Source organism: Callorhinchus milii, unplaced genomic scaffold (assembly GCF_018977255.1).
Source record: "Callorhinchus milii isolate IMCB2004 unplaced genomic scaffold, IMCB_Cmil_1.0 Scaffold26, whole genome shotgun sequence".
In the NCBI taxonomy this organism is placed as follows: Eukaryota; Metazoa; Chordata; class Chondrichthyes; order Chimaeriformes; family Callorhinchidae; genus Callorhinchus; species Callorhinchus milii.
This window is the reverse complement of record NW_024704767.1, coordinates 6970320-6987234: the sequence shown is the minus strand read 5'-3', so window position 1 is coordinate 6987234 and position 16915 is coordinate 6970320. Positions and strand designations below refer to the sequence as shown.

At 40.1% G+C, this 16915-nt stretch overlaps 2 protein-coding genes across 5 annotated transcripts in view; both read left to right on the top strand.

The window, feature by feature from the left end:
• tbc1d2b (TBC1 domain family, member 2B) overlaps positions 1-4244 on the top strand; it is a 38186-nt gene extending 33942 nt beyond the window's left edge. Inside the window, exon 13 of the mRNA XM_007907917.2 lies at positions 1919-4244. Coding sequence (XP_007906108.2) covers positions 1919-2117 — 199 coding nt within the window. The 3' untranslated portion in view covers positions 2118-4244. The remainder of the gene's footprint in view (positions 1-1918) is intronic.
• A 5218-nt stretch (positions 4245-9462) lies between these two features.
• Positions 9463-16915, top strand: part of dapk2b (death-associated protein kinase 2b) — a 33674-nt gene continuing 26221 nt past the window's right edge. For 2 of the 4 annotated variants that reach the window (XM_007907839.2, XM_007907813.2), the window contains exon 1: positions 10460-10506. The gene's annotated coding sequence lies outside the window, so the exon portion shown is untranslated. Of the gene's footprint in view, positions 9563-10459; positions 10507-10557; positions 10699-16915 lie in introns of those variants that run through there. The other 2 variants (XM_007907820.2, XM_007907829.2) reach the window with 2 other exon arrangements.

Genomic DNA, 16915 nt, shown 5'->3' with positions numbered 1-16915 from the left:
CCACAAATTTCCTGTCACTAAGTGGCTTGTATCATGTAACTTCACAGCTTGCTTTTCTTGCTGCTTTGTTTACAAGCTGCCAAAACATTAAAACCATCAGATGCTGCGTGTGTAAATTTCTTTTTAACTTTTTCAGCTTTCAGCTGGTTTATTTGACCTTTTTAAGCAGTCAGCGAGCAGCATTATTGTCTAGTATTTCACCGTATTGTGTGACACTCATCTTATTCACAGCAACACTTTATTTGTAGATCAGGCACAATGCAAAGACATTGTAATCCATAAAGGCATATTCCAGGAACCAAGGTTGATGAAACATCAGTGTTTCGGATTATGCGAAGCCTTAACTTCTGACTGGTTGAATTTATTATTAAGCGGGTACTCACCCAGACAGGACCTGCAGAATCTTAGAAAGAGTAGGAGCTTCAGCAACTTAAAAACGTTAGCTGTTTACACTGAACAGTTTACAGTTTATAGTTTGCAGTGATATTTCCTGATAAATGTCCACTTTTGTATACATTGTATATAAATATTTGCAATTACTATACTATTACACAATAGTTTACAGTACATAAACAATCTTTACAGCCCTCCAAAGCTATATAAGCTATATGCAAGTTGTTGTTTATAAATTCATGGATTTATACTTTTAACAATAAATTAAGCAGACAGAAAGCTTAAGGTTTGCTTTTATCATTCAGCAGACATCTTGCTGGTAACTAACTTGTTGTAATGCATTAGATGCATTACAGTAAGTTAGTTATTTGCGATACCTTACAGCTCTTGCTTTTGTACAAAGTTCAGTTCTTTCCATATTCTTGATAAGAAATGTTATGCACCAGTAAGGAGTAGTAATGAGGCATTGCATTCCAATTAGCTTGGATGCCAACATTATTTTAATTGCCTCAGGTTAAAATATTTAGATGTCTTCAAAACCAGTTGTTCCTTTCATCATATGATCTTTTAGATTTATTTTTAAAAAATCCATTTCAACTAAAAAAAATCCAAGAAAAAATAATTCATCAAGATAGTCGATGTAAATCATTTAGGTTACAGTTCAAAGCAGGTTTCTTCCCTGAAAGTGGAGAAGATGGATTGATCTCCAGGTATTGTTTTGTATAGCTTCTAAAATGTTTTCCGACCTTTTACTTAGACACAAAAACCCAAATCAATTGTGTGTCAAAACAAAGGTGCTCTTGACACAAATGATTGCTACAGACCCGGGTACTGTTTGCTCCTTCTTCTGACCTTGGCCGGGTTGCTAAGCACTTGCTCTGTGCTCATTTCCTCTCGAAAGAATGAGGAATATTTTCCTTTCCCCTTATTTTGGCTAGAGAAAATGACTAGTGCTAAAAGCCCCAGTAGAGCAAACATCGCAAAAAGGTTTCCTTACTCTGTACTGTCTTTAGGGGCTATTTTTTTTTTAAAAATTCCCGTCGGTAGAGTCCTTATTTTTAAATTCAGACTATTTTAACTTCTTTTTCAAATCAAACACTTGCTCGGTCATGATCAAACTCAATTTCATCCTGGATCTGGTACAGTCCAACATGACTGGACCTTCTGTATGTACAGTATTGCAGACCACATTTTTACACAAACTAGTTCAAGCTGAGTAACGATTTCAGGGATGGTATTGATTCATTCACTTGTTGGCACAACTTCACAGAGCAAAATACATTTGTTTGATTAGGGGATGTAATGTAGTATTTACACTGGTGAATTAAGGTTCAAGTTTGGGCATATTATTGGAGTGGATTAGGAATGTTTCATGCTAACAGTAAATGACCAAAGTGCAAAAACTAGTCCTCAGGACCATGATTCCTGATCTTGAAACTAAATACAGCTTAATTAATTTTCCCTTAATCTCTTAAGAATTGCTTCAAATGTCCTAATTGTGTTTTTTGTGGGTTTGCTGTTGCAGAAAACTTACTAATATGGCATTTACGGGTATGAATCCATTTCCAATGCGGCTGATCCAGAATCGAAGAGCCTTCCATCTGGAGAAAGTGCGCTTGGAACTGAGAGAACTAGAGGCCATCCGCCAAGACTTCCTCCGCGAACGTGAAACAGCAAATCCCGAGAAGAGGGATGCAATTAGTGACGATGACGAGGACACTTAAAAACATCGTCTCTCTCTGTCTCTCTCTCTCTCTCTCTGTCTCTCCGTCTCTCTCTTGAATATTTAGTTTTTCCTTTACAGAAGTAAAAGCATTATGGAATTCCTGAACTTTACTGTAAAACTGCCTGGGGAACTAGATGGTAGGGACTTTCAGTACCAGGCATACCCATTGAATTTTCTTGCCACTATTGGAAAATGCTTCCCCAATTCTTGACTGACCTGATAGCTTGTCTTGAAGAGAAGGAAATCCAGATATAAGTTGCTCACCCTACTTACAAATGCACCTCACATTTTGGATGATATGAGCAGAACTGTCACCAATTGTAGGTCAAGAAGCCATCGAGCAATCTAAGATCACGAAAGCTATTTTGGATGGTTCTTTCTAAGAGTATAGTAAAACGTATATTTCCATTAAGAAATATGCTGGATATATTTCCCTGTTGTGGCACATGTTAGTGGGGGGGGGGGGGGAGGAAGTGGGGAGTGTGTATAATTAATGTTCAAACTTATGGAACAAATATTCAGGTGCACTTGCAATATGTAGACATTTTTAGACGTTTTGCTATTAATGCACATATGTCTTTGCGATGACAATGTAGCCCGTTCCGGTTTGTCAATCATATGGGATCATTTACAAATGCTGATTAGTAGCAGTATTATCTCAAGATCTTGTCTGGTATGATTTTTAAGTCGTATCCATTCACTTTCATTATTTTACTTGTGTTTTGCATATCAGTATTTTGTGGGGAAGCGGGCTTCCTTAAGGACCAAAAATGTCAGGGTTTTTTTGTCTTGAGAACTGTTGAAATCTGCTTGTGATTTTCATTTTGGGCACTTATTTTCTGAACGAAATTGATGAGGAAAAGAAAGAGAGAAAAGAAAGTGGTTAACTCCTATTATTTAGCTATCCATCAAGTCACTACAACATTAGTATATTTTGATAAGTTTAGTGATATAAGGTGTTTCTCTTAAAATATTGACCAGAAGTACATTTTGCACATTTCTAGCTCTGCGGCAATGCATTATTTAGTCAGTACTTTAACACTTTTTTTTAAAAAATACAATGATTCACCTCTTTCCTCCCTACCACCACCATAATCACCATCACCACCGCCCCCAAACAACTGATCTATTCACAGGAATTATCCCCTTTTTATAATGCCATATGCCATTTGTCACCTTTATGATGCACCGTTTCCATCATATGCTGTCTTTGAAAATAATTACAATTCATAACATATTTATGACAGTAGAATTTGAAACAATTGTGGGTCTGAAGGACATCTTGTGAAGATCGAAACCGGAGTTTTTAAAACTTGTTTCCTCGTTTAATTTTGTACCCGTGTCTTTCAAATTACATCACACCATCATTTCTACACACAGTCCATCCCAATAATATTTTTAGCACGATTCCCAGTTCACTACAGCTCCAGGGAAGGGCAAAATCTGCCACATTTTTGATAAATAGAAGGAAAGTGGATTTTTTTCTTTGAAGTGAGATCAAATTTCAAAATGCAACTTTGCTTTTATATTTGCAGCTCAGTTTGACAGGAACAGGGCTGTTCAGTTTAACGTTTTTCTGCATTCAGTGGAACCTGAATCGCCTCCAATATGGGAGGGACTTTCATGCAAGTTACTGAGTGCATCGTGAAGACATTTTTCAGAAGTGTACAGTTTACCGTACATAGCCCTGAAAGGGTGTAACACAATTGGTTCTACAAGTTGTATTACTGCACTTTGCAATCTGAAATGTATAATTTGCAAATTTTGATAAGTAAATGATAAGGAAGGATCTCCTGTATTTCCTAAATATCAGTGTAGCTCCATCAATGAATGTATGTCCAGTATCTAAACGTCATTGTTGGATCAGTTATTGACAATATTATCTGCACAAGCTGTTACTTTGTTTCATAAATACATGGGATCAGCGCCTAAAGAAAGTGGAAAAAGAATGTTTTGTTCATGCTCAATGTTAACTTTTATTTTTGTTACATTTAGACATTAGCATTTGCAATTCTTATTGCCACACTCTTGTTTTGTGTAAGTTTTCTTCTGTGAATCGTAACGTAAGATGTTGATGTGTCATTCTAAAAATTAAATTACTTTGGCACAACAAAAACAAATGCCTCCTGGGAGTATTTTTTTTTGTAAATATGGTATATTGGCGCTAAGGGCTATAATTTCCATCTTCAACCTTGATTGTGGCCTTGTGACTCTACACAAAGGTTTCTCAAATGTTTTATTTAAATAAAACTGTATGTGTTATTTGCAAATGCTTCTATTTACTCAAACCTTTCCCCACATGTCTCAGGCAGTTTGCTAAATATTGATATTTGTGTTATACTATAAATATTTAATGGATAACAGCAATGAATAAAGTACATTCATATTTTCAATGATGCAAGGTTTTTCTAGGCCTTGTGAGTTTTGACCTATTTCAAGGGCTGAAGTTCTTTTTGTTAAGAATTAGTATTGTTGCAATCCCTTACAGTGATATTTTCCAGTATTAAGTATACTGGAAAATTTCTATTAACCATCTTAGGGACAATACTACAATGATCACATGAGAACTATTAGCCACCAATTGAAAACAAACAATCATTGTTGGATTGTGGAGTCCTGTAGCTCAGTGGTGAGAGCACTCGCTTTGCAAGTGAGATGACGTAGGTTTGATTCCTGGGCAGGGCGAAACATTGGGCAACTTTCCTTGCTCCACACACCTCTGTTTACCTAGCAGTAAGTAAGAACCTGGTTGTAAGTTGACTGACGGATCTCTTTTCCTGGAGCATACAATTCCCTTAAAATATTTTTAAACAATAATTTGATCATTCAATCCATGACTGTTCATGGGACACGGCTGAGCGCAAATGGCTGCTGCTTTCACTCACAGTATATTCTGTGAAGCACTTTGATATGTTTCGAAGACATAATAAAGCAAGGATTATATTAATTATTGTTGTTCCAAAAGTATTTTTTAAAAATCCATATTTGCAATAAATTTGTATACCTGGCAATGGAATGCTACCAGTGTAATATCCTACAAGTGTTACACTTTTAGGTATCATTTAGAAATGGTATTTGCTAATATAAGTTTGCATAGTAAATACTATTTCTCAATAGATCAGAAGTTCAAAGCTCAATTCTGAAGTGCTGTATTTAACAACCAGATGAGAATCACAAATTAATATTTTCAATGTACCATTGAATTTAATTGTTAAACACAACCCGGCATTTAAAGGCTAAGCTTTAGAAAAACAACACAGCTGGTCAAATGAGTTTACAGTGCTTTATATACCAATGTAGAGGTGTTGTGATTGAAAATCGTTGAAATTTTATGCAGTAATTATAACCATTTGTGAGAACAAACACTTTGATGGCTTTGATTTAACTTGTGTGAATTTTTTTTAATATGTTGTAAAGTACAAAGAAAAAATGATTTGTGGCTGTCCTTTCCAGTGGTAATTCATTAATTACATGGCACCATAAAATATCAGAGTGAAGCTTTTGGGCTTTACAACTGAGTGAAGAGGAGCTTAATTGCCAAAAACGTATTGTAAAAATAAGTTGTTTTAAACTCACTTTGTTGTTGCTGTTCATTACTGAACAATTAGAATCCTATCGTTTGTGTAATGGTTTGTCAGTGCAGCACGTTATACAGTACCATTTTAATAGTTTATTCCTTTAGATGGCGATAAAGGGAACAACTTGATGTCTGATTAGTTGAGTATTACATAATATTTAAAAAATGCTTCTGTTGGAAATAATGCTTATATTTAAATGTCAAAACATTTTAAAGCTAACTGCTGTCAAATGTATGAATCAAATGTATTTCTGTATGGAATTGCGAGAAGTTCATGTAGAATTCACCTAAAACCGAGTCCTCCAAACAGCCATAAAGTGAACTTTATTTGCAGAACTGAAAACCAGATAGTATCATGGTATCTTAACAACAAATCAACCAGGCAGAGAGGACCTCAGTTTGACATCTAGTAAGAAGAAGAATACAAAAAATAGCAATGGAGCCCTGGAAAATCAGCCTGAATGTTGAGCTCAAGTACCCCTGGAAACCTTTGATCCCCAGGTTTCCATACAACTTTGAATGTTTTGGTAACTAATGCATCATTATTATTAATCTATAGCAATAAGGACATGTGTACCTACAAGGAAAAACCCACTCCGTCCTCTTTCAGCTCTTAATTATAGTCCTATTTGTGTTTGAAAGCCTGATGTACCTTGAATTCTGACATCACAAGCATTCTATAGTAGATAATGAAGCATTTGAACTAGGGCAAGGTCACACACGAACCTCTGTGTGTGTGTGTGAGAGGAGGGAGCAGTAACTAAAGTTGGTCTCAGTATCTCTGATAGGAAAGAGATGAATTAGTCTGGGTTCCTTATTTGTCATGAAACTGACTCATGGAAATATTGGTTCAACCTAAGTTTGTGACTCACATTGGCAACATGTTACAATTTGGGTTGTGGTCCATAAATTGAAATACTGTCCCTGCTGTAAGAAGCTGCACAGAAATAGTTTATATGTGTGTGGGTGCGGAAAGATGGGCAGGGGTAGAAAACTTTCAAGTGTAAAGCTTATGGCAAATTGAGGGACAATTCGACTCTCTGTACTGCTGTCCATTTCTATTATTCTTGAGAAGTTGGTCGATATAAAGCAGATGTGTCAGAACCACATGGAAACCCCAGTTCTGATCATTTCTGACATTTGACTTTTAAGCTGAGATTCTTCTCAACTTCTCAGTAGATGCATTCATATGTATTTAATGAATTTTGTGCTTCCACTGGCCTTCACTGGTACCCCATCAATCGCTAGTGCAGCTGTGGTTTTCTTCACTTGACCATTTTTTTCTTTTATAATAGTTTTCTCTTCTACATGTAATGAAAATATATGTCTCCTGAATTACAATACTATTTTCTATGTATGGGTATGCAAGCTAGTGAACAAATCTATTTTCGTATGAAACTGACCAATAAATTTAACCTTTGCCACTGCTAACAGACTCCATCTGAAGTTTTGGGTTATTTTTTCTTCTTTTTGTTGACAAGCATGCAAAAGAAAACAGGTTCAGCCATGGCATAGTTTCCCATTTGCTGGTATTCACGCTCAAGTGTAGATATGCAGCAACACTGTTTGCTTAAAGCTCTGAGCTCTTTTGTTTTAATTTCTGTTTCCTTAATGTTTATCACCACATTTTTCACATCTTCTGCAGTGCTTTCTGTCAACTTTAGTAGTCCTTACAAACTTTAAATAGTCCTACTGTAATATAATTTCAAGTGCTCCGAGACACTACCCTGCATGAAAGTTGCTATATATAAATGCAAAGTTGTTGTGGTAATATTTGAGGACATTTTATCTAAACTAGCTTTTGATAATTTGGACTTGGAACTCAATCCAAGTCTGGAGGTTACACTTCACTGCTGTCTCCATCAGCTGAATATCAGACTGATCTTTTTTAATTTATCCAAATGAAAAAAAATCCATCATAGACCCAGCTATTAGCACACAGACCATCAAAGGTTTACATGTTAGTTTGGGGCTGACAATTTACAAATTCAGATTAGTTTTTTCACATTTATTTTGATAATTTCGTTGCCAATACTCCAGGCAGAGGGAGCTTCTGAAGAATACAAAGGAGAAAATGTAGTTTTTATCAGTTTCACTTTTTCATAATTTGTTGAATCACATTCATTCAAGAGTTCATCAAATCGCAATGATATAATTATGAGCAGCTCCCTGTCCTAGATGCATCAAATGGACATTTATGGAATTGCATTGTAAAAAGAGTACCATCCTATCATTTCATGTACGTGAATGAATTCTGTAGCGTGAGATAGCAGAATTTTGTTGCTGCAGTTATGCTACCAAGTTGGGCAATGATTTGATGGGATTTCCAAACTTTTTGTATTTTAACCAAGAATCAATATTGCTTTTAAAATGTTCTTTGTTTAGTGAAACTCTGCTCATGTGGTTTGATGCACATTCACAGAGCACTGCCTCGGTTATCTAAAATTGGCAGTATAGCTGAAGTCTGTACTCTTGCGACACTCCACTGGGAATCTGCCTACTCTTCCAACATTCATCACACTTTGTGTGAACTCCAGAACTTTGATATTGGCGAAGCAAAGGTTTGAGATGGCCTTAAGATAAAGATACCCAATGCATCCCTCAGAATGGATCAACTGTACCCCCTAGTTACTCTGAGGCAAGATAAGTTCTGTAAAGCTTTATTGAATGAATGAGTCACTAAACACTGGGGAATTTCTAACTGACTAGAAATTAGTAAATAAGGTAGCTGTATCACTTTTTTGCAACCTCTCAGTGGATACAAGCATTAGGTGTTGACATGTACATAAATTAGTAAGTTACCACAAGGAAAAGGAGGAGAGGGGTAGCTGGACAGAGCTCAGTTGAATTGGTGGGGGGTTTATTGAATGGAGTGCCTCAAAGATCTGATTTGGGACCCCCTTGAGCTTCAAATATATGTAAATTTGCCTGGATTTACGCATTGAGTGTAAGGTCAAATCAGTTGAGATCAGATCCCAGATGTCATTCTTAACTTGTCGAATGCTCTGGTCAGGTCACACTTGGATTGCTGCGTACAACTCTCATGTAATATGAAGGTTTCCCCCCAGACCCTTGTGAACTGCTCAGAAGAACAATGAGGCTAATGTCCACTATTAGGAGACTGTGGCTTTAAGCGGTGTTTGGACACGATAGGTCTCTTGTTCCTAAGCCTTAAAAGGCATTGCGAGGGGCGGCTTTATGTTAATATATAAAATATTTAACAGGATAGAGAAAGGAAACCCTAAACAATACTTTCAGATATGGCTGGACAATAGGTCAGAGGTTTATGTTTGTGAAGGGGAGTTTTGGACATCGCTAGGAAGTGTTGCTTTACACGGCGGTAACTAACAGCTGAAACGGATTACTTGTGGTTAAAGGCAGTCGGTGGACCCAATTAAGAAAATTAAGTAATGTTACAAATAGGAACATGATAGGGTTGATATTCTGGGAGGATGAAATCAAATGGGTCAAAAGGAGGCTTCTTCATTCCAAACCTCTCCTGTGATTCGTATTATGGTCCTTACTTTCCCTGAGTTTATACATACATACATATATACATATATATACATGCCCTTTCATCACAGATCTTTTCCTTCCTAATTGAATCCCATTCATTCCTGGTTGCTAAGTGTGCAGGGGAAGTTTAAGCAGACTGTTATTGCAATGGTGTCAGTGGAAAGTTTTATCTGTGCGCTGTCCGAAATAGTTCTGAAACTCGATCATTGAATAAAGAACAGCTTGTGCGGCTGAGGTTAATTTTACTGTACTTGTTTGCTTTGCTCGAGGAGGGCAGTGAATAGGGTCGTGTAGGACTTTGCCCTCGGCTATTTCTTTGCGTCTTTGCAAATCTCTCAGTATTTATGTTTGTAAGTAAAATCCGAAAGTGGAGAAAATCTTTCTCTTTTCACGCACTCTGCTAACCTGTATTACATGTATTAACATTATCCTTCAAACACAGATTAAACAGCTTTCTTTTAGGAAATAATGTTATGGGATATAGTACACAGGTAGTTTGGGACATAAGTGGACGTGACTGCCAAGAAGGGGGAAGGCCAACCAGATGGACTTTAATAATAATAATAATGATCCTTGCATTTGACTTAGCGCCTTATCACGGCTTCGAGACGTCTCAACGCGTCTTCGGGGAATATACTGTCAGGTGAATTTCGCGGGCGAAAGGCTTGGACTTTTTTTTATATATATATATTGGTCTGGTATTTTCCAGCGTTTCTGACTGCTCTTAAATTGCAGTGGTGCAAATATGACAGAGCGGCGCTCACGGGGAGAGAGACTTGACATGTCATGTCAATTAGAGGACTCCCTCCCTATCCCGCCCACACACTGACACCACAGCCTCTGCAGCCGACACACACACACACAGACAGACAGACACACACACAGAGAGACAGTCACACACAGAGACAGACAGACACACACACAGACAGACAGTCACACACAGAGACAGACAGACACACACACAGAGAGACAGTCACACACACACACACAGACAGTCACACACAGACAGTCACACAGAGAGACAGTCACACAGACAGACAGTCACACACACACAGACAGTCACACACACAGAGACAGACACACAGAGAGAGAGACAGTCACACACACAGACACACACACAGAGACAGACACACACACACACACAGTCACACACAGAGACAGTCACACACACACACACCCCGGAGACAGTCACACACACACACCCCCGGAGACAGTCACACACACACACACCCCCGGAGACAGTCACACACACACACCCCCGGAGACAGTCACACACCCACAGCGCAGCTCTGGAGTAAGTACAAGTCGCCCTTTCTCCGCCTCTCTCTTCCTTCGCTGCTTCAGTGGAACCCGAGTGGGTTCTCGGCGTCTGAACCGTGTGGCGTCTCTGTTTGTTTACGGGTCCCCGAAGCTGATCATCGGATCAGATGGACCGGAGAGCCTTCGAGTTGGAAGTTAAAGCCACCAACTTCTTCCTTCCCTGAGCGTTAGTTAGTCAGTGATCTGAGCTCCGGCACTAACCGACTAACCCCATCATAGCGTTAACTAACTGCCCGACTGGTGTGTGTTGTGGCTCTCCTTCACGATGTGTTTTTTCCGCCTCTGAGCCTTTACAGAATGTCTTTTTCTCCCGCAAATTGAGGGGGTAACTGTCGCAGTGGTGGTCTTATCTGATGTGTGTGTGTATTTCGTGACAAAGTCACTCAAAGTGACTTATTTATAAAGTAATTACAGTAAAAAATGTTGTGATTCCCACTTGTGTCTCCTGTGGTGAAGACTCTGAGGTCCCTTATGATTAAGGGCTGTTAATAATAATAATAATAATAATAATCCTTGCATTTGATATAGCGCTTTTCACGTCGGGAGGACGTCCCAAAGCGCTTCGCAGAACGCACTGTAAAGTGAATTGACCGTATATTTGTGGGCGAACGCGGCAGCCAATGGCGCACAGCAATGTCCCACAAATGATTGAAAATGACCAATTTATTATCGTTTTGTTTTGGAGGGATTATTATGAGGCTCTGTGTGGAGTAAGGAAACTTGGACAGGACAGAAGTTTGGAACTTTTTAGAGAGTCTGTTGGGGAGCGGGATGATTCCCAGTTTTGTTCAGAGCAAGACCTGCCAAGCAAAAGGGCTGATGATTGCTTCGTAACGCAGTACTCTCACCAACTTTAAGTTGGAGCTGGAAAGTATCTCTCTTTTAATCTCAGCTCACCTTAATCCTGTGAGCACTGGTACAGGTATGGGAGCAAATGATGGAAGGGTTTGGTTTGGGAGGGGAGGGGAGGGCGGGGAGCACAAGAACTGAATAATTCAGTCCAGCCCAGTCTTGTCTTGTCCATCTGTTTCTTTTTCAAGCTTTTCTCTTTTTTTCTTTGCCGCGTTTAAGGTTCAGAGGTTAGTTTTTATTCTTTTAGTACTTTACAATTACCTGGTTGGTTGGGGGGGTGGGGGGGGGGGGGTGCATGCCTTTTTTTCCCCCATTCAGGCTTTTGTTCCTATGACAGAGGGGAAGGTATGTATCACATTAATTGTACTCACTTTTAAGGACAATATAAAAAAAATTATCCTGCATTTCTGGCTAACCAGGTTCATCTTTTGGGTGAACAAGAGTCTTGATTCTATTTGGCAATCCACAGATTATATCAACAACAACAACAAGATGACATTTGTATAGCGCCTTTCACGTCGGGAGGACGTCCCAAGGCACTGGACAGAGTACATTATTTCAGACCCGAGCTGGGGTTGGGGGGGTAAGGGAGGGGAGGGGGTGGCTGATGGCACGATCAAAGAGGAGGGTCTTGAGGCGGGACTTGAAGAAGGCTAAGGAGGGAGCGAGGCGGAGTAACTGGGGGATGGAATTCCAGAGGTTGGTGGCAGAGTGGCTGAAGGCTCTTCCGCCAGTGAGGACCAGGATCTTGAACTGGATCCTCTGAAGGACAGGGAGCCAGTGGAGTCGGGCGAGAGTGGGGGAGATGGGGTCACGGAGTTTGGTGCGGGAGAGGACATGGGCTGCAGAGTTCTGGATTATCTGCAGCCTGTGTAGGGAGGAGTTGGGAAGGCCGACAAGCAGGGCGTTTGCATAGTTGAGCCTGGAAGTGATGAAGGCATGAACAAGAGTTTCAGCGGCCTGAGAGGTGAGGTAATGGCAGCTTCTCAATGGCAACTGCAGGGCAAGGTGAATCTCTTCCTAAGGAGGTTATTCTTTAAAGAATTAATTTTCTGACAAAAGATTTACATTGTGGCACACAGCATCATGTACAAAGGATTCCCCCATCTGGCCTGTGATGTAGCTGTGGCACATGACTCACAGGCACATATTGAAATCAACGCCATAAGCAAAAAGTCTATTTTGTAAACATAAATCTAACTGAAGCTAACTTTAGCCATAGTGATGGCAAAATATATACAGGTGTGTCGGAGATAAGAGCGTATTTGTATTATTCAAAACTTAGAACTCTTAGAATTCAAAACTCTTCTGTGTAACAACTCACACAGAAGAATATCTCAAAGTGCCAACAGAATTTTACAATTGACTGAATGATTTGAAGAAAGGAGCCTTTAGGTAACTTAAAACAGGAGTGAGGTAGCCTGAAATAGCTTGGGAAGTGAACTTCAGACATTGAGGTATGCTGGTTGGAGGCTTGGTCTCTGATAGTGGAGTGTGGGAGGAAGAAAATATTTCAAAGGGGTGGAGCAAGGGATGGAATCTATAGGACCCAGAGGAGCTATGCGCTGGAAGGGTGTGAAAGTAAGGCTAAGACTCTTGAACCGGATCCAGTGAGACACAGGAAACCATTCAAGTTTGGCAAAAGTAGAGGTGATGGGAGATCAAGACATTGTGCAGAACAGGATTTGGAGGCTAAGTCTCAATGGATGGAGCTAGGAAGGCCAGTGAGGAGATCATGGTTTGGGGTTTTCTGCCACAGCTGTTGTAGTGGTGAAGTGGGGCATTAAGAGGTAACTTAGCACCACTTTCAGCCAGGTGCAGATCATTGGTCCATCTAGCTTACTTATTCAAGTTTCCAAAAGATTCCATAGGTGAAGGAAGGTGTTTCTGGCAGTAAATTCGATGTGTGGTTCGAAATGTTTCATGTGGGAAGCTAATTGAGTGTTACCTTTTCCAAAACATTGTCTTGTATTGATTGATGCTGGTAGGAAACCACTTGCTGGTTAATGTCACAAACACTGCCCACTGTAGTGTTGCCATTTACCACAGCTGTATTTCCATTTTCCACTGGAAACAATTTCATAAATGCATTGGGAAAAGGTGTAGGCCATCTGGCCCACTTGAGTCTACTCTCTTGTTTTGGTTAGCTGGGTGTTTGACACACACTTAAGCCCATCACCAATGCACCTCAGGCACTGGCAGCATCAGCACCCAAGGATGCAGGCTCCAGTCAGGAACCTGGGCATCTTGTTTGACCCTCAACTGTCCTTTCTCTCCCATATCCATGCCATGACCCACTTTCCTTCCCCCACCTCCTTCCCCCATTGCCCAACTCCATCACTGCCTCACCCCACAGGCCACCGAAACCCTCATACATGCATTTGTCACTTCAAGGCTCGACTACGTAAACTCCCTCCTTGTCGGCCTCCCCAACTCTTCCCTCCACAAGCTGCCTGCAAATTATCCAGATCTCTGCAGCTCATATCCTCTCCCGCACCGGGCTCCGTGACCCCATTGCTCCCACCCTCGCTCAGCTCCATTGGCTCCCCATCTCTCAGAGGATAGAATTCAAAATCCTTGTCTTCACTTTCAAAGCCCTCCATGGCCTTGCCTCCTCCTACACCTCTGACCTGCTGACTCACTATCAACTTGTCCATCCCTCCGCTCAGCAGGCTCCGGGCTGCTCCGTAACTCCAGCCTGAGCTGCCCTACCATCTGCGGTCGGGCTTTCAGCCTCTCTGCCCCCACCATTTGGAACTCCGTCCCACAATCCCTTCTCTTTGCTCCCTTCCTTGCCTCCTTCAAGGCACTCAAGACCCTCCTTTTTGACTGTGCCTTCAGCCACCCTCCTACCTTACTGCCCTCCCTCATCCCAACCTTATCCCCCCACACTCAGGTCCCGCTGACTGTTCAGCGCCTTGTGACGTCCTCCCAATGTAAAACTCGCTTTACAAATGTAATTTTGTGGTTGTTAAGAGTATCCAAGTCAAACTACTAAGAGTGTGGAAAATTCCTTTTTTTGACACACCCAGGTGGGAGCACCCTCCTCACCTAGTCCTCCCACAAAGTGTTAGACACAGGTTGGAATGTTTTAGAAATGATGAACGTGAGGACTTAAAATGTGCACTTGGGTACTGCTGGTCTTTAACCAGCTAAACCCATGAAGTTTGCCATTATAAACACTGTCTGGCAAGCTTCTCGCTGCTTGTCCAGCTAGGACCACCCTACCCATTAAGGGCTGTGACTTACAAGTAGGAAGAATTCCTGCCCCCATTGTAATTTTATTAGTTTTTTAGCAGCTCTTCTGAATTTCTTTTGAAGGAAGGCAGTTGTGAGGCAGTTATACTTTGAAAATCTACCTTTTAAAGAGGCATCGTTGGACTGAATAGCAAGCTTTGGAGCACTATTTATAAACACAGTTTAAGATCTCACCTCCCACGAACAGATCAAGACTAACTTGTATACTGACGTAGCCAACTCGTTGTACGTGTTTAGCAAGGTCACACACTCTTGTGCCAAATCCTCTTTTGAATTTCACCACAGTCTGGATTGAGAGCTTGCTTCATTGAAGGTGGAATGAATACCAGTTATCTTTGCAGCAACTCAGGGATCACCAGATGAAATATGGCTCGTGAAGGATCTTAATTTTGCAGACACAAGCAATATAGCATAACAAAATAACACAGTCCTTACTAACTTGACTCTGACAGCAATCCTAGCAAACCACCCTTTATTGTGTTTATATTGTTTCTTAGGCTGAACAGCTCTTATGAACAAGTCCACAGACCCCCCTTACACATGGTGCTGTTGGCTAAAGACACTTAACCAACCTCTTAGTTGGACAGACTATAGTCAGGCAGACAATTTATACTAAAATGCATATTCCAACATCAGTCAAGAGATAATAATAATTCTTGGATCTCATACAGCGCCACACACTTATCTGTCAGGTGATCAAGCTAATGTTGATATATTTAAATATTAGGGTGCATCATCAGAGATGGGGGAACTTCCTACAGGTGACAAGAAGCTGAAATGGAGAAAAACCTAAACAATTACAGAATTAACAGTCAATGCATCAAAGTTGCAGTAGATGAAAAGGACACCAGAATAGAAAGGCACAAATAGCTACAACCTCATCTCCCAGAGATCCCTTACGAGTGGGTTTGGCGGCATTGATGCAGTGGAATGTTTTATTATGATAATGCGATGTTGCTAAAATTGCAACAATCCCCCTTTATTGTGTTTATATTGGATCAAGTCCTCAACTGGCACCACTTGATGCAGTGAGATGACTGGCCTTGTCTCAATCCTACCTTCTATAGTTCTTGTAATTGGTGCTCTTACTGTAAAGGTGGAGTTTACATCATCCAGGACATCATCGAGTATGCAGTGCTGGTCTGGGCATCACCATAGAATTGTGTTTTTCCAGCTGTACAAAGAACTTGTGTTACTGAATCTTTGGCTGTGTATGATTTATTTTTCTGACGGGCATTTTGTTTAAGGAACAAAAGAGTCCCACATGGCCCCACAGTCGACAGCAGAGCACTGTGTGAATAAAGGCAGTATAGCTCGCGTTAATTCAGGAAGTCAGTAGTTGACATCCTTTGTGGGCAGCATTGGGACTGATCGATACCATGTCCAAATGTGCATTAAATCATATATGTAGCAGCAGTATTTGGTGGATATAAATTCTGAACAAAGCGAGGTGCATAGGAGGGAACAAAATGAAAAGGATTTATTTTACTTTGCAATTTTTTTTGTCTCTGGAATTTCTCTCCTTGATTTCATTTCATTAGTGTGAGTCCATCAGAGTACAAGCTGCAGCATTGGCAGTCGGTCCATATTTCATTTGTGAAACACAGTCTTCATGTTCCCATTGGGAAGGCAGTCCCTTCAAATCAGGTCATTGCACTTTCAGCAGACATAAGCACTCCACTGTGGGAACAGTGTGGTGCCTGTAGAACTGTTTTTCTTTTTGTATAAGTTGGCAAAGTAATTAGTTATGGAATAGAATTATTTATTAACAAAATTGCTACACTATTGCAATGTTTTCATACTATCTTATTCTGCGTTTAATTCTTGACAATACTGAGGAAAATGTTTGAAATTACACAGTGTATTTTTTTAAATGCTTGTTTCCTTGCCTTAAGAAAATGCAATATATTGGTGAGTTTTGGATAGTTTCCAATTGTTTCAGTAAAAAAATTTGGATTAAAATTCCTGATCAAACACATTTGTCACTGTCAATTAAATTGTTTCAGTAAACTATTTGCAAGTGTATAGTAGTAGATTTTTGTGGGGGTTTTATGAAAAAAAGGTAGAGCTCTGTGTATTTATGCTTAAAACATACACGTGCCGCTCTATCCATCAGCCTGTGAAATTTTTAAATATTAAACAAGAATCGATTTTCTGTCTGCTCTTGTTGGAAGCTTCAAAGTGATTCAGTGGACCACCTGCGTGTTCTCTAACTTGAATTTTAAAATTTCAAAAGTTGACTTCACTCCAGTTACGTGATATACTCCAGCTAT